Below are 17,900 nucleotides of genomic sequence, written 5' to 3' on the forward strand. Positions count from 1 at the left end.
TCGGGGCTCCTGATCACCACGTGGCTTATCACCGAGTCCAGTTAAAGAATAAAGTAAAATCCCACGGGCGCAGGTCCATGACAGCACCGCGGTGGGCGGAGCCGACGGAAAGGGGCAGGGCTTCCCTGGGCTGTGGGCGGATCCGACCCGGTTAGACGGGGCCGCCCCTGGGCGGGCTACTGGGAAGAGGCAGTGGGCGCAGCCAACCCGGGAGAGGAGGGCCGCCCCTGGGCGGGGCTAGCGGGAATAGTGGCGGCGGGCGGAGCCAACCCGGGAGAGCAGGGCCGCCCCTGGGCGGAGCAGGGGAGCAGCGCCGGTGCACGGGGCCGGCCCGGTGGGCGGAGTCTTCCCGGGAGGGGCGGGACTACCCCGGCGGGCAGAGCTCAGCTGGGCCAAGTGAAACCAACGCTTGCGCGGCCACGGGGCCTTCTCGGTGGCCACGGGGCCTTCTCGGTGCCCCCGGTGCGCCGCGTGCGGACGCCCGTCCGCGCCCTGCCCGCTGCACTTGTTAACGTGCTTCAAAACACGCATTTCGCACGCCTGACCCACTCGCCGCGCTCTCTGTGCCCACCTCCACAGCGGCCACAGCCCGGCCACCGCTGTCACAGGCACACACCCCTCCCCCAGGCCCCGGCCCGGAGCCGCCGGCCGGCCAAGCGACGGGGGCGGGCGTGTGGGCGGCAGCTCGGCGCGGGCGGGGAGGCGCGGGAGAGCGTTAGGGCACGTGACGGCGCGCTGGCCAATGGCAGGCGCCGTTGGGCTGAGGGGCGGGACCGGCGCGGGGCGGGGCGAGCGGCGGGAGGCGCGGCGGGGCGGGCCGGGGGAGGGGCGGAGAGACGCCGCCGCCGCCGCCGCCGCCGCCGCCGCCGCCGCCGCCGCCGCCGCCGCCGCCGCCGCCGCCGCCGCCGCCGCCGCCGCCGCCGCCGCCGCTGCCGCCGCCGCCGCCGCCGCGGCTGCCGCAGCCTTTGGGAGCCTGGGAAAGGGGAAGCGAGAGCGAACGAACGACTCAGTCCCCGGGCGGCGGGGGCGGCGGCGGCGGCGGCGGTGGCCGGGCGGGCGCGACGGCCGGGGCGGCGGCGCCGCTGCTGCTGCTGCTGCTGCTGCGGGGAGCAGGCGGCGGCGGGGGCGGCGGCGGCAGCCCGCACCAGCCATGCCGAATAAAAACAAGAAGGAGAAAGTGAGTTCAGGGCCCGGCCGCCCTGAGGGGCCGAGTGGGAACCGCCCTGAGGCGGGGGCGCGGCGGGACCTAGGGGTCGTGCCTGGGCGCCTGGCCCCCGCCCCCTGCCTCCCGCCGCGTCCTCCCTCTGGCCGGTGGGGGCGTGCGGGGCAGGTGCGGCGGCAGCGCGGGGCCGGCCTGGCCGCTGAGGGCCGCGGCTCGCCGCTGCGTGCGCCCGGAGGCCGGGGGGCCCTCGACCGCGAGTCCTGCGAGGGGCGAGGGAGGCGTGCGGCGGGGCCCCCGCGGCGCCCGGAGCGCCGAGCGGACGCGGGCGGACCTGTTTGTGCGCGAAGTTGGCGCCGCAGGTCCGGAGCCGGGGGGCGTGGGAGGGGGCGCGGCGTGATCGGAACGGTCGGCACCGTGGGGTCGAGGGTGTCCGTGCATCTCTACGACCTGACGTTGACGCGTTTGTTTCCCAGGAAGTACCGAAAGCCGGGAAAAGCGGAAAAAGTTCCAAAGAGGGACAGGACACGCTGGACTCGGAGGTAACTGGCCCAAGTGCCCGCTGTGGCCGTGAACTTGTAGCTCGGGTGGGAACACCGAGGGCGCAGATGCCCGGCGGCTTGTGTGCGGTGGCCGTCCCCACCCTGGGCTGGGCTACCGCGGTGTGTGTCCAAGCGCCTTCCCTGGGCCAGGGGCCTGGCAGCCCTCCTGCCATAGGGGTCTGTGGTTGGCTCAGGCCGGCCCCCGCTCCTGTGGGGTCTGTGGCTGGCTCAGGCCGGGCGTCCCCTCTCCTGTGGGGTCTGTGGCTGGCTCAGGCCGGTCCCCTCTCCTGAGGGGTCTGTGGCTGGCTCGGGCCGGGGCCTCCCCGCTCCTGTGGGGTCTGTGGCTGGCTCAGGCCGGTCCCCTCTCCTGAGGGGTCTGTGGCTGGCTCAGGCCGGCCCCCTCTCCTGTGGGGTCTGTGGCTGGCTCAGGCCGGTCCCCTCTCCTGAGGGGTCTGTGGCTGGCTCGGGCCGGGGCCTCCCCTCTCCTGTGGGGTCTGTGGCTGGCTCAGGCCGGTCCCCTCTCCTGAGGGGTCTGTGGCTGGCTCAGGCCGGCCCCCTCTCCTGTGGGGTCTGTGGCTGGCTCAGGCCGGGGCCTCCCCGCTCCTGAGGGGTCTGTGGCTGGCTCAGGCCGGGGCGTCCCCTCTCCTGTGGGGTCTGTGGCTGGCTCAGGCCGGGGCCTCCCCGCTCCTGAGGGGTCTGTGGCTGGCTCAGGCCGGTCCCCGCTCCTGTGGGGTCTGTGGCTGGCTCAGGCCGGTCCCCGCTCCTGTGGGGTCTGTGGCTGGCTCAGGCGGAGGCCTCCCCGCTCCTGTGGGGTCTGTGGCTGGCTCAGGCCCGGGCGTCCCCGCTCCTGAGGGGTCTGTGGCTGGCTCGGGCCGGGGCGTCCCCGCTCCTGAGGGGTCTGTGGCTGGCTCAGGCCGGGGCGTCCCCGCTCCTGAGGGGTCTGTGGATGGCTCAGGCCGGGGCGTCCCCGCTCCTACAAGCCCACAGGTGGCTCCCTCTGTCTCTGCTGCTTTTCCCCCGGCACAGCCTCCACCGCTGGTATCCTGGCCTCGCTCCTTTCTCACTCGGTGTCTGGTTCTTCAGCCGGCTCTGGGTCGTGCAGATAGTCTTGATTTAAATATTCCAGATTGACCGAGCCTCGGCGTCTGTGTTCAGCGGCATCGCCGTTCCGGTCTCTCTTTCGCTCTGTCCAGTTCTGACGCTTTTGCTTCCTGAGCTCGGCTGAGGAACTGGCGGATGCGAGCCGGGTGGGGTTGGGATTGTTCTGGAGACGATTTGCACAGTCACTGCTTTCCCTGACGCTGGGTGTCGTGGAGCCAGAGCACCTCGGGCCAAGGGGCCAAGAGCTGTGTGGGTCCAGGCAGAGCTAATGGCTCCTTTTGGGTCCATGGGCAGCGGAGAAGCTGCGTAATTTAGCATCAGTTGTCTCCACAGCTGGATCATTGAGGCCCTGGTCTTAGCACAGATGACGCTAATTTGCAAATGTCCTAGAAGCCAAACTCGAGGGAGTGACATTCTGTCTGGAAAACGCAGTTAAACGGTGATTCTCTGCAGTAGACTTTTTTTTCCTCTTGCTAAGGCCCAGGTTGTCTTTGCCCAGTCCCTGGTGGTTGTCTTTGCCCAGTCCCTGGTGGTTGTCTTTGCCCTGTCCCTGGTGGTTGTCTTTGCCCAGTCCCTGGTGGTTGTCTTTGCCCAGTCCCTGGTGGTTGTCTTTGCCCAGTCCCTGGTGGTTGTCTTTGCCCTGTCCCTGGTGGTCCCAGGCTCCCGCCCGTTCAGCAGGTGGTTGGTCCCGGCACATCTGCTGCCCTCTCAGAGCCAAAAAGCAGACATCTGGAAGGTCCCCCGGATAGCGGGAGTTGGCGTTCTTTGTGCCAGCCCTTCCCGGCCCTTTCTTTATAGCGTGCAGTCCCGTGCTGCGCTGGGGGCCTTGGATTCCACCTGCTGCTGTGCCACGCTGTTGACTCAGTTACTGGGGATGAAATGTGGCCATCCTGCAGGAGTGTGTGCGCGCACTGTCTGTTTTGATTTGATTTGGGTTGGTTGCTCTTTCATTAAAACTGCTGAGATTTCCTCCTGCTCCCCAGGCCTCTTGCTAACCCATTCGGGTCACAGAGGAGCGTCGGTAAATGTGTGTCCCATTTATTCCTGTGCCAGTAGAAAGGACTGGCTGTAAGGATGGGTCATGTCAAGTTAAAACACAAAAAACCCTTGAACAGTTCAAAGGTCAAATTTGTGTTTTCAAGGTGGTTGGGTTTTTAGACGGTCGCTTACATGAGACCCATGGGGTGCAGAGCCTTGCGTGTGCTGGCCCACCTGTCCTTTTGTATTTTCTCTAGTGCTGCTGTCTACGAGCTGGAGCCACAGAGCTTGAAGTTAGCACTGAGAGACAGTGAAGTGTTGCCATTCAGTACTTCTCCCAGAGGTGACACGGCCTTGTAACAGGTCACTGTGCAGGAAGACACACTGGGGAGCCTCTGAACTTGGAGTCGCCCCTGACTTTTCATTGTTGCTTTCCTCTGCTCAGTCTCCAGCTCGCTTCTCCGTTCCTTCCACCCACTTGCCACGTGACTGACACACACTGTCCCACCTCTCAGTGTCGCTCTCAACTTGAACGTCTTAACCCGAACAGTGTGCACAGGTTTCATACGCCCTTGCTGCTCTTAAGCCTTTTTGGCGATTATGACACCTTCCTGATGGCCAGTTGCTCACGTGACCCTGGGCACTCGCCTCTGTTGGGACGACTTCCCAGCCCTGACAGGTGTACAGCAGGTACCTGCCTGGGGCAGCGTAGCTGGAGGATTTGGGAGTAAGAGGAGACAGTACAGCGTGTGGCCCGTGGTTGGTGTAGCCCTCGACAGCAAGTGCAGGAGAGGGCCTGTCGTGACATCTGAGCTGGCAGTCACCGAGGCCCGGCAGGCCGTGCAGGGGGCTCGCGCTGCAGGACGCTGGCACGGGTTTGTAGGAAGGAAGGCGGCGTCGTGGAGGAGAGAACAGTGGAAGCAGTTGCAGCCTAGGGGTTGGCGTCAAAATGCTGCTTCCTGCTCTGCTGCAAACGGTGTGGCTTACCTCGCTCGGCCCGGGTCTCGCGTCCCTGGAGGGCCTTGGTGAGCTCGCGATTAGGCCGTCTCTAACTATCCAGCAGAGTAGGCACCGTGCGGGCCTTGCCGTACTCTTAGAGCACCTCCTCCTTGAATGACATGTTCATACGTATTTCTTTTTCTCTTTCGAATTCTTAAATTGGACTTTTTGCTTATCCACGCGTGTCCCAGAAATGAAAGTCTCTGCCCAGCCCTTACTGCTGATTTACCCCCAAGCGTATCTTTCAGGAATGAGGCCAGGCGCGGGCCTGTGGGCCACGTGCAAGTGTGTGGCCGAGGGAGCGGATTTCTGCGCAGCTGGCCTTGTGAGGGCCCACAGATCCGGGACCACGACGAGGCGTCTTGGTGAATATTTGGAGTCCACATCGTTGCTCTGAGACCCCTGCCGTCTGGAGGCTCAGACCACAGGAGGGTGTTGCTGCGTTTTCCCAATTTGTGTACTGGGTCCTAAGTTACATTTTAAAAAGCATTAATGCCTTTTTAAAGTGATTGTTTTGAGCAAATTTGTGTTCTCTGGCCACGTGTTTTGCATGTGCGACTCCATAGTGCTGCTGTGTAGCAGCCACGGCTGCGGACAGGGCTGGACAGCCCTCATGTGGACCTGCTGGCTGCGTGACACCTTCAGTCACAGCCTCTTTCCTCCTGTGATCCGTTCCGGTCTGGCCTGACGTACAGGGTGCTAGGTGGTGGTGTAGTTTCTTACAAGTGAAGGCTGAAATTTTGAAAGTCTGTCTAACATACCCAGGATGTGTTGACAGAAACAACATTTTAATGAAAGCTGTCTGGGTTGGTTTGTTTGTGTTTCACTTCCGGTGCTCTCTGTGGCTGTGGACCATAAGTGCGCTGGAGGAGGGCCGTGGAGGTGGTTTCCACGGGGTGTGGTGGAGCCCCCACTCCTCCACCAGAGAGCAGAGCCGCTGTCTGGCTCCGTTCTGAGCTCTGGGCTTCCTCCTCGTCCCAACCGTGTCCGTACAGCCCTGAGCTGAACTCCAGTGAAACCCGAGAGAAGCAGTACTTCAGAAATCTCTTGAAATTCGAAATTCATATGTAATTATTATCTAGGAAATAGGGGTCCATGCTTGTCACTGCCTGGTCTTGGTTCAGTCTTGCCAGCCTCCCCGTGGGCCTTGCCTGGAGCATGGTGTGCAGGAGAGGTGGGCGGGGCGGGTGTGAGGAGAGGTGGGCAGGGGGCGGGTGTGAGGAGAGGTGTGCAGGGGCTGGGTGTGGGGAGAGGTGGGTGGGGCGGGTGTGAGGAGAGGTGTGCTGGGGCGGGTGTGAGGAGAGGTGTGCTGGGGTGGGTGTGAGGAGAGGTGTGCAGGGGGCGGGTGTGAGGAGAGGTGGGCGGGGCAGGTGTGAGGAGAGGTGGCTGGGACGGGTGTGAGGAGAGGTGGGCGGGGCGGGTGTGAGGAGAGGTGTGCAGGGGGCGGGTGTGAGGAGAGGTGGCTGGAGCACAGGTGTGAGGAGAGGTGGGCGGGGTGCAGGTATGAGGAGAGGTGGCTGGGGCGGGTGTGAGGAGAGGTGTGCAGAGTGTGGGTGTGAGGAGAGGTGTGCAGGGGGCGGGTGTGAGGAGAGGTGTGCAGGGGCTGGGTGTGAGGAGAGGTGTGCAGGGGCTGGGTGTGGGGAGAGGTGGGTGGGGCGGGTGTGAGGAGAGGTGTGCAGGGGGCGGGTGTGAGGAGAGGTGGGCGGGGCGGGTGTGAGGAGAGGTGTGCAGGGGCTGGGTGTGGGGAGAGGTGGGTGGGGCGGGTGTGAGGAGAGGTGGCTGGAGCACAGGTGTGAGAGGTGCCCAGAGCAGGTTGTGCAGGAGAGGGGTGGCGCTGCAGACAGGAGGGTCGCCGTGGGTCCCAGCCTTGACCTTCAGGAGGTGCTGCCCTGGGCCAGCTGTCCTGGGGCTGCGCAGAAGCAGTGGGTTCCTCTCTAAGCCACCGCATCCTCGCTCCCACTGCCGTCCCGTGCTGTAGGCTGGCCCAGCAATCCCAGGCCCAGCGTGTGCATGTGAGGCCTGATCCTTTTTTGGGGTCCAGTACTTTGTGGGGTTCTCCTCAGCATCCTTGGCCTTACCCACCAGACACCAGTAGCAACTAAGGATCCCAGACACTGGGGATGTCTCCTGGTGCACAGAGTCGCCCCCTGCTGGGCCACCACGCTTAAAAGACGGACCCCCCCCCCCAGTACATCCACTTACAAAGCCTGCCTGACCCACAGTCATCTGGATGTGGTGTTTCCTGTGGGACAGCAGCGCCCTAACCTTTGCACTCCTCACGGTGTGGAGAGTCCAGAGAGCTGCAGGGCAGGCTGTGTCTATGTTCTGATAGAAGTCAGACCTGGAATTGTTACAATATTCATTAATTCACCTAATGATGACAATTCCCATTACACATCAATGCAAATAATATTTATATGAAAATTAAAAACCCCACTGGGAAGAGAGGTATTGCTGCGTGTTTCGCCCGGCTGTAACGTCTGGCGTGAGAGGTAGAGGACTGTCCTGCCTCCTGTTCTGCTGTCACAGAGGGAGCCTGTGGAGAGCTCCAGGTAGTGACGGGCAGGACGGGAAGTCGTGTCTTAGTGCGAGCATAGACACACATTTGGCCCTGTGGACTCCTGAGAGGTCCCAAAGAACCCAGCTCTGGGCCCCCAGCCCACACTTGGAGAACCGCTGTTTGAGAATAGTCTTCTCCCCCTTTCCTCTTTTAGCTCCGACTCGGGTTGTCTATTCTGAAATTCCAGGGAAGCCATATTTCTTCCGTATTTTGAGTTAGAGCACTCGCGGTGCCCGTTGTTTGCCACTTACGCTGCCTCGGGCCGCCTGCCTTCACCTGTGAATTGGCTCCGCAAGCTGATGAAGCTGTTGGGGACGGCAGCTGAACCGACTCCCAGCACGCCCCAGGTGCGTAGCGCCTCGGCCCGGGAAGGTTCTGAGGCGCTCAGGGAAGAGGAGCGCCTCAAATCAATTAGGTTGCTGATTTTTCTGATACTGTAAATTAGCACAAAAAAAAGTTCTTTCATTAAGAGGCTTATTTCCTTATCGCCTTTTTTGGTCTCCTAAGGGAATTTTAAAGCAGAATTTTCCCTCAATGTAATTTAAGTAAGTAGCATTATTCTAAAGCAGAAAAATATGGTACTCAGATCTTTCTGTACTGTCTTAATGAAAGTTGTACAAAATGGAAGATTTTGTTTTTGGCTTTTATGTACTTAGTAGAAAAAATATAGTCTTATAAGATCCTAGTAAAAATTATAGTTTCATATGATCTTATTTTAACTTATTGCCCTTCAAAGTGGTTTTCCTTTTAAATATAAGGGTTCCGTATGATTTTGTTTTAGAAAGATTTATTTATTTATTTGAAAGGCAGAGTTACAGAGAGGCAGAGGTAGAGAGAGAGAGAGAGAGAGGTCTTGCATCTGCTGGTTCACTCCCCAGATGGCTGCAACGGCTGGAGCTACACTGATCCAGAGCCAGGAGCTTCTGCCGGGTCTCCCACACAGGTGGAAGAGCCTAAGGACTTGGGCCATCTTCTACTGATTTCCTAGGCCTGGCAGAGAGCTGGATAGGAAGTGGAGCAGCTGGGACTCGAACCAGTGCCCATATGGGATGCCAGCACTGCAGGCCACAGCTCTACCTGCTATGCCACAGTGCTGGCCCCATATGCTCTTTAGTGCTTTATATTTCTTTTTTTTTAATCTTTATTTTTTAAAAGATTTATTTATTTATTTGAAAGAGTTACACAGAGAGAGGGAGGGAGGTCTTCCATCCACTGGTTCACTCCCCAATTAGCCACAGTGGTAGGAGCTGTGCAGATCCGAGGCCAGGCGCTTCCTCTGGGTCTCCCACGTGGGTGCAGGGACCCAAGGATTTGGGCCATCTTCCACTGCTTGCCTAGGCCACAGCAGAGGGCTGGATCGGAAGTGGAGCAACAAGGACTCGAACCGGTGCCCATTATGGGATGCCGGCACTGCAGGCGGCTGCCTTACCCGTTACGCCACAGCACTGGCCCCAAGTGCTTTGTATTTCTTAAAATTTAAGTTTGTTTTGGTAACATGTCCCAGCAGAACAGAGTCACATATATGTCAGTGTTTCATTTAGACAGCTACAGCTTTGTTTTGAGCAAGTGCTGTGCTGAGGGTTGTGATGGATAAAAGAATAAGTAGGGGTGGGCATCTGGCCTAGCAGTCAAGACTGACTGGTGACTCTCAGTGAACCTGGATTCCACATCTACTCTGCTCCTGCCTCCAGCTTCCTGCCAACGCGCCTTCTGAGAGGCAGCCATGATGGCACAGGGTTCTGGGTTCCTATCACCATTGTAGGAGAAGTCCTGGCTGCTGGCTTAGCCCCAGGCACTTGGTGAGTGAACCAGTGGATGGCACTGTGGGTCTCTCAGTCTCTTTCCACTCCTTCCCCTCACCTCTCAATAGTGGTGGTAGTAATGATAATAATGACATAGCCCTAACGTGTTACACACAGGCTGTGTGCATTACCTGCGACATGCTGGCCCCGTTCCTCCTTACTTTCTGCCACTGGATGGATGGGACAGATGTCGCCCATCTCATGGAAAGAGCAGGTGGGCACTGGGTAAGAATCAGGGGCTTCCAAGTGCCTAAGCCAAGGGCAGGGAACCTGTTTTCTGCCAGGGGCCATTTGGGTATCTAGGACATCATCTGCAGGCCATGCAAAGCCATCAGCCTCAAAATGAGCAGACTGTAGATCTGTTGGGTTTCGAGTCCCACCTGCAGTGGCCTTGGCGGGGCCGCACATTCCCCACCCTGACCTGAGCAGACCCGGGCGCACCGTTAAGTTCCTGCGTTCCCGAAGGCGCCTTGCTCCGAGGCTGCGTGCTGCAGTGGAAGCCAGCAGCGAGGATCACTCAGCGTTCTCCGCCCCCTTTAGTGAAAACTCATTCCATGGCACGTATTTCTAGAAAGTTCCTGAGTGAATGATAGGAAATCACTGCAGGTTTCCCAGCTGGGGAAGGCGGTGCTGTGTTGGAGCAGCCGCCAGGTGAGTGAGGCAGCCGGAGAAGGCTGTGGGGAGCTGGGTGAGGACCCGGCCACGGGGGACATCGCTGGAAGATTTCAGCTACCAGAGGCCTCCCCGAAGCTGCCGGGGGTCGTGGTGACCCCCTGGCGTGTTCCTGGCAGTGCTGGCACCCTGCCGGGTTTGAGAACGCCACAGTGCTGCTGCCCAGGTGCCGGGAGGACTGCCGTCCTCCTCCACCTGGGGGAGGCAGAGAGCAGGCCCAGAGTCCAGCTCCAGGGGAAATGCTCCGAGTGGAATGCTCCGAGTTGGATTTTCCTGCATCTTGTGTACTTTTTTTTTTTAATAAGTTTATCAGTGCCGTAAAAGCTCGGTTTTGGACTCTGCAGCCTGCAAGTGTTAGCTCTGACCCAGTGCTGCCGTGCCCATGAGCCCAGCGCACCTGGCAGCTCTGAGGGTGGTAGACCTGCCCTAGCCACGGTGTTAGCCAGGTGTGGCTATTTCATTCCAATCCAAATGAATGGGAATTAACATCTAACTAAGCAAAAACATCCAGTGTCTTGGTCGCACTGGCCTCCTCGCGGCCAGGCCCGGTGGCCAGTCGCATGGCGTCAGATGCTGGGCAGCCCCAGCCTCACGGACGGCCTTCCCGTTGTGGACCCTCAGGGTGTCTTCCAGATTCCAGTGTGTGTGCATTTAACTGAATTCTTGGTTGTCACTGTAAAAGGTCAGACTTCCAGGTTAAATGTAAAGAAAAGAAGACACAAACGGACAGAAGACAGGGAAGTAGATAAAATTAGGAGAAAGAAGACAGGAGAGGGGAGATGGCGGCGACACAGGAAGCAGGCCGTGTCCCCCACGCGGTCTGCTTCAGGTCCACACCCTGGGAAAGCTCCGTTTCCCAGCCGGGCGGGGCCTGGAGAGGACTCGAAGTCACCCCTGTGCCCTTCCAGTCCATCTTTCTTTCTAGACTCTTTCTCTTATTTTTAAGTCGAAACACATATGCTTAAAAATAAAGAAATTGCGTTTCCGCCGTCAGCTCACTGCATACTCAGGCCTACTCCAGGGGGTCAGAGTGGCCTCACCAAGGAGAGGGTCGCGGTGACCTGAGTGCCACCAGAGAGCCTCCTTCACACTTCTGCCGGGGGAGGGGCGCTGTGGGGTGCAAGGGTGGGCTGGGCCAGGCACCCTTTCTGCTCGCCGCAGGGTCTGTCTCCCGGCGTCCTTCTGCTTCCTTGATCTTGGCTGTCCTGCAGGGGATCCATCAGGTCCATCGAGATCCCCCCATGTCCTGGGCACGGTCACGGGTGCTGGGTGCCTAGCACTGAACAGAACGGAGTGCCTGCGTGGAGTGCCTTCAGTGAAGGCGTGAGAGCTGGGTCCTGGGGGCAGCCCCACTGCAGCAAGAGGGCTGGTGACACGGGGACAGCATCGCACGTGTTTGCAGAGCAGGGGCCCCAGTGACCGCCAGTACTGCCAGGCACCCCTGGTGGGGCTGGCCGCCTCTGGCAGCCGCTCTGCTGGACTCTGGGGGCTCCTGGGGAGGTCTCAGCGAGGGCGTGAGGTTAGAGGTGAGCCCTGAACGTCTGCGAGGAGCCGTTCCTGCCAGGGACAGCAGCCGCTGCGGAGGGCTGAGGCAGGAGGAGCCGGATGTGGCTGCCAGTGCAGTCGGCTGTGAGAAGGGGGTGGGAGAGTGGGGAGGTGACGTGAGAGGTGGGGTAGGGTCTTGTAAGCAACCATCAGTGGGGCTTTGGGGTTTGCATTCTGAGTGGGATGGGAGCTTTGGGGGCAGGGGCTGAGCGGGAAGGAGCTGATCTGAGGGTAGAGAGCTCGTGGGCGTTGCCGGGGAGACCAGCCTGAGGACCGCGCCTTTTCTCAGATTGCCGTCTTCACTCACACAGGCGAGGCTGAGGCGCCAGCACAGCCGGCAGTGAGCCGGTACTGACCTTGGTTTAAAAGCCTCCGCTGGTGGGGTGGGCGTTTGCGCTCGGGGTGCTTGCATCCCACATCAGAGTGCTGGTTCAAGTCCTGGCGGTTCCACTTCCAGTGCAGCTTCCTGCCACGTGCACCCTCAGAGGCAGCAGGTGACGGCTCACGTACGTGGGTCCCTGCCACCAACATGGGAGATCGGATTGGGTTCAGGGCTCCTGACTTCAGCTGGGCCCAGTGCTGGCTGTTCTGGACATTTTGAAGAGGGAGCCAGCAGAGGAAAGAGCTCTGCCTGTCTCTAACTCTTTGACTTTCAAATAAAATGAAAATAAATAATTTTTTTTTAATTAAAAAAAAAAAAAAAAACACCTTAGCCGGGAACTGGCTCCATGCCGTTTGGTGCCTAAAGGCGGATTGCAGAGAGCTTTGCTTTGCGGGGCGGCTGCTGCTGTACGGCGGCCTTGGCTTTTCCCAGACAGTTGGGTTTCTCGGGAGAACACCTTTGTTGGCTCTGATGGACACCCAGTTCTCCGGTGATCTGCAGGGGGGTGTGGTGGCTTTGGGCAGGTCAGTGTTCAGACAGAAATTACCGTCCTCCCTTCAGCCCCATGGCTCTCTCCCGCCCTCTCCTGCACCCAGTGTCCGGGCCTTGGTTTCCGGGGGACTCTGTGGGAGGTCACCTGCCTTGTCCCTTGTGCATCTGCACAGTGCTCTTGTCGTGGGGTGCACCCGTGACTCCACATGCTGACCTGAACCTCCTGCTGCTGGAGGCGGTAGCTCCCTTCACTGTCACTGGTGAGGGGGGCTCCGGAGGCCTGCTGATAAATGTGGCTTCCTGATAGCCTTGATGGGGCAGTCTGTCCTGCTCTGCCTTCTGTCTGCCTCTCAGCAGGAATCATTGGCCTGGCCCAGGGGTCAGCCGAGCTTTCTGCCAGGGTCAGGTGGAAGATACTCCAGGCCTGGGGAGCATTTGGTTTCTGTCACAACCACTCAGCTCTGCTGCTGTAGCCAGAGAGCCGCGGTAGACAGTAGGCAAGCAAACAGGCCTGGCTGTGTTCCAGTCAAACCTGACAGCAGAACGGGCGCGGCCCAGATGCAGCCAGAGGCTGTAGCTCCCCAGCTCTGCCTGGTGGAGTCCACATCAGGGTCAGTGCTCAGAGAAATGCTGCGACAGGACTGACGGCTGCCACCCTGGGGGTGTCTGCCCTTGAACCCTTAACCTGAGACCAGCACTGCTTGTGCTTTGGCAGGACTTGACACACTCTCGAAGCTATGGAGAGCACAGTGCTTGCCTGCCCGACTCCTGCCAGGTTGTGAGTTTGGGGGATCGTGGCGTCCGGGTGAAGGGAAGGAGATGTGTGTTCAGTGTGCTAAGCCCTTACATGGTGAGACGTCCAGAGTGACTGACTGAGCAAAATAGTTCTTTTTTTTTTTTTTTTAAGTTTTATGTATTTATTTGAGAAGCAGAGTTAAAGAGAGAGGTTTTCCACCTGCTGGTCCCCCCTCCCCCCACAAATGGCCATAACGGCCAGAGCTGGGCTGATCCAAAGCTGGGAGCCAGGCGCTTCTTCTGGGTCTCCCACGTGGGTGCAGGGGCCCAAGGACTTGGGCCATCGTCAGCTGCTTTCCCAGGCCACAGCAGAGAGCTGGATTGGGAAGAGGAGCAGCCGGGATGTGAACCAGCACCCAATGGGATGCTGGTGCCACAAGTGGATACTTGGCCCACTACGCCACATCATCGACCCAACTGAATGAAATATTTCAAAGTAGAGACACTTGTAGGCAGCATGGACCAGCATGCCTCCCATGTTTGTAGGGCTGCTGGTGCCTGGCGGCACAGGAAGCTGTGGAGGGGCAGTGCCCAGCAGGCACTTGGACATCCAGAGGTGACGTGGCTCATGTCAGAAGCTGCGTGGTGGCACGTTTTCCCAAGGGTCAGGGAAGCCTCTAGCACCTTGTTCCTTCTGTGTTAGAGGTGCAGCCCTTGTGTGTTGGAGGCTGGAGAAGACTGGAGGAGAGGCCTTCGTGCCCTGCGGCAAGCAGACCTCTGCACCTCCACGCACCTGTCAGGCTGGGAACAGGGGCTCAGCTGCCCTGGCTGGGACCCTGATCCTCGGCCTGGGGTTGGGAGCCTGCCTGGGCGGCCCCCTCGGCTCACCACGTGGACTGGCGCCTTCACCTGTGCTTTCCTGAGGCCCTCCTTGCCAGTGCCTGCCGAGTCCTGGGCCCTGCGTAGCCCCCTTCCCTGCGGCCAGTGTCTCTGAGTAAAGAGCCCGGTAGGGCAGGCGAGGACCGGCCAGCAGCTGCTCCTGTGGCGCCTCAGGTCATTGCTGGGCTGCCCATGTTACCCAGAAACCCAGTGCCCACTCGGCGCTCTGCGGAGCCACCAGCTCTCGGCAGCGCCTGCGAAGGGAAGGGGCGGCTGTCCTGGTGTGTGTGTGACGAGCTGTACTGAACTTGCTGCACGGGCTCCTGTGATTAGCGACGCGTAAGGAAGCTGAAGTACCTCTGGGGTCTCTCTCGCCTCAGTGAGCGAAAGCAAAGTTCCCCAGAGCCTCCAGGCCGGAGAGGGACAGCGATGGACAAACTTCACCTTTTCAGGTTTCACCCTCACTAGGTGGCTGCACAGCGTCCTCCTCCTCCGTGAGGATTTCCTGTCGTTCTGAGGAAGATGCTGAGCTGAGCTGTTATTTCTTGCTAAACCCCTGACTCAGGAAGCACTCCTGCCGTCTCACTGAGGGCTCAGCCAGCGTCGGTGCCTTCTCTGTGCCCAAGACCAGTGGACCCTCCCGAGTCCCACCCGACTTTGGCACTCGAGGTGCCTGTGCTGTTTCTAACAGTAAGCCTGGAAGAATCGAGAGGGGTCGGGGCAGCGCAGCCAGCGGCACCGTCTGCTGTCAGAACACTTCCCTCGCCCCGAAAGGAAGGCCTGGGCCCGTGAGGCAGTCTCCGTCTCTCCGACCCCAGCCCTGGAGGCCGCCACCCTGCTCTCTCTCTGGATCTGCTCCTATAAGTGGAACTGTCACGGTGGCCTTTTCTGCTTGGCTTCCCCCACGGCACAAGACGTTTTCAAGGCCCTTAGATGCTGTAGCAGGTATCAGAACTTCATACCGTCTCGTGGCTCAGTGATGCTCCGTCATTTGGTTGACCACAGTTTGTGTCCTGAGCTAACGGACGTGTGGGTTGCTTCTGTCTTCTGGTTGCTGTGGACTTCCATGCACACGTTTTGGTTTGGACGCCTGCCCAGTTCTTCGGGTTACCCTGGGAGTGGGATTGCTGGCCCACGCGGCAGTTTGATGTTTAACTTCCCGAAGAACCTCCAGACTTCCACAGTAGCTGCCTCATTTTACGTCCCCGCCAGCCTTCCGCCAGCCTTCCGCCAGGGCTGCCACTGCTCCACACCCTGACTCGCACTTGTTTTCCGTTTATTTTATTTTTTTAATTAAAGATTTTATTTATTTATTTTGAGAGGGTTGCAGACAGAGAGAAAGGTACTCCTTCCACTGGTTCACTCCCCAAATCACCGGAGCTGGGCTGATCCAGAGCCAGGAGCCGGGAGCTTCTTCTGGGTCCCCCATGCAGGTGCAGGGACCCAAGCACTTGGGCCATCTTCCGCTGCTTTCCCAGGCCAGAGCAGGGAGATAAATTGGAAGAGAAGCTGTTTTTCCCTTTTCATGGGTCTTTTTTTTTTTTTTTTTTCACTTTCTTGATAGTGTCTTTTGATGCATGAAAATTTTTAAATTTGCGAAGTCCAGTTTATCTGTTTTTTCTTCAGTCGTGCTTTTGGAGTCATGGCTAGGAACCCATGGTCAGACCCAAGGTCAGAAAAGAGTTTTTTGGTTTTAGGTCTCATGTCCAGGTGTCCGCCGCACTTTGTGTGTGGTATGGTGAGGGTCTGATCGCACTGTGGCCCGGGTGTCCCAGTGCTGCTGGTTGACACGCCCCCCCCCCCCCCCCGAATGCGTGTTCCACTGATCAGGCTGCTTACCCTGACTGCAGCGCCACACTGTTCTGGTCAAAGTGCACTTGGTTCAAAGCTCTGAAGAGACACACAGAGCTCGGGTTTGTCACGGGCCAGGTGGCCCGCGGCGTGGAGATTCAGGGACCGTGGCCTGCTCTCAAGCACAGAGCGGGAGGTGAGGCAGCCCCTGCCCCGTGGAGGCAGCAGCACTCAGGGGTGAGGTCGGCACCTGGGAGACGCCTTCCGAGCGTGGAGTGGCCGTGTCCCGGTGACCGCGTGAGTGGGGAGGGTGGGAAGTGGCATTGGCGTCCGGGCCGGGCCTGCAGGGTCCTGGGGTGGGGTGAAGGGGAAGAAGGCGTTCAGGTCAAAGCAGCAGGCATCGCACAGGATGCAGCCGGCGCACCTGGGGTGCTGCTGCTGGTCGAGGAACTGGCGTCCGAGGGACAGTGGCCGGCCACGGAGACACGCTCGGGCAGTAGGGAGCCGCAGAGGGCTTCTGAGGAGGGGAGCAGTCTGTTGCAGGTATAGAGAGGTAGGTCTGACAGCGGCGTGAAAACACGGTGGGGGAAGGATGAGAGATGTTGCCTTTTAGTCTAGAGGTGATGGGGTTAAACCAGAGCGTGTGTGACACAGGAACACACAGGTGATAACACGGAGACACGCAGGTGACATGGGAACACACAGGTGATAACACAGACATGCAGGTGACACGGGAACACACTGGTGATAACACAGACATGCCGGTGACACGGGAACACACAGGTGATAACACGGAGACACGCAGGTGACACGGGAACACACAGGTGATAACACAGAGACATGCAGGTGACACGGGAGCACACAGGTGATAACAGAGACACGCAGGTGACATAGGAACACACAGGTGATAACACAGACATGCCGGTGACACGGGAACACACAGGTGATAACACGGAGATACGCAGGTGACATAGGAACACACAGGTGATAACACAGAGACACGCAGGTGACACAGGGACACACAGGTGATAACACGGAGACACGCAGGTGACACGGGAACACACAGGTGATAACACGGAGACACGCAGGTGACACGGGAACACACAGGTGATAACACGGAGACACGCAGGTGACACGGGAACACACAGGTGATAACACGGAGACACGCAGGTGACACGGGAACACACAGGTGATAACACAGAGACATGCAGGTGACGCGGGAACACACAGGTGATAACACAGAGACACGCAGGTGACACAGGAACACACAGGTGATAACACAGACATGCAGGTGACATGGGAACACACAGGTGATAACACGGAGACACGCAGGTGACACGGGAACACACAGGTGATAACACGGAGACACGCAGGTGACACGGGAACACACAGGTGATAACACGGAGACACGCAGGTGACACGGGGACACACAGGTGATAACACGGAGACACGCAGGTGACAAGGGGACACACAGGTGATAACACGGAGACACGCAGGTGACACGGGGACACACAGGTGATAACACGGAGACACGCAGGTGACACGGGAACACACAGGTGATAACACGGAGACACGCAGGTGACACGGGGACACACAGGTGATAACACGGAGACACGCAGGTGACAAGGGGACACACAGGTGATAACACGGAGACACGCAGGTGACAAGGGGACACACAGGTGATAACACGGAGACACGCAGGTGACACGGGGACACACAGGTGATAACACGGAGACACGCAGGTGACACGGGGACACACAGGTGATAACACGGAGACACGCAGGTGACAGGGAACACACAGGTGATAACACGGAAACACGCAGGTGACACGGGAACACACAGGTGATAACACGGAGACACGCAGGTGACACGGGAACACACAGGTGATAACATGGAAACACGCAGGTGACACGGGAACACACAGGTGATAACACGGAAACACGCAGGTGACATGGGAGCACGCAGATGACACGGGAACACGGAGACACGCAGGTGACACGGGGACATGCAGGTGACACGGGAACACACAGGTGATAACACAGAGACACGCAGGTGATAACACGGAGACACGCAGGTGACACGGGAACACACAGGTGATAACACAGACATGCAGGTGACACGGGAACACACAGGTGATAACACGGAGACACGCAGGTGACATGGGAGCACACAGGTGACACACGGGAACACGGAGCAGACCTACTACTGAGGGGAGAGCAGGTGCTGACCCGTCCATGTGGAGGGACACCACTCAGTGGACGAG

General features: G+C 59.2%; 1 protein-coding gene across 6 annotated transcripts in view; it reads left to right on the plus strand.

Moving 5' to 3' along the window:
• The first annotated feature begins 1,023 nt into the window (after nucleotides 1-1,023).
• PPP2R5C (protein phosphatase 2 regulatory subunit B'gamma) overlaps nucleotides 1,024-17,900 on the plus strand; it is a 163,000-nt gene continuing 146,123 nt past the window's right edge. For 4 of the 6 annotated variants that reach the window (XM_051834798.2, XM_051834800.2, XM_051834801.2 and 1 more), the window contains exons 1-2: nucleotides 1,026-1,177; nucleotides 1,636-1,701. In XM_051834798.2, coding sequence (XP_051690758.1) covers nucleotides 1,151-1,177; nucleotides 1,636-1,701 — 93 coding nt within the window. In that variant the 5' untranslated portion in view covers nucleotides 1,026-1,150. Of the gene's footprint in view, nucleotides 1,178-1,635; nucleotides 1,702-17,900 lie in introns of all 6 variants that reach the window. The other 2 variants (XM_051834797.2, XM_051834796.2) reach the window with 2 other exon arrangements.

This window comes from Oryctolagus cuniculus, chromosome 20, assembly GCF_964237555.1.
Source record: "Oryctolagus cuniculus chromosome 20, mOryCun1.1, whole genome shotgun sequence".
Classification (NCBI taxonomy): domain Eukaryota; kingdom Metazoa; phylum Chordata; class Mammalia; order Lagomorpha; family Leporidae; genus Oryctolagus; species Oryctolagus cuniculus.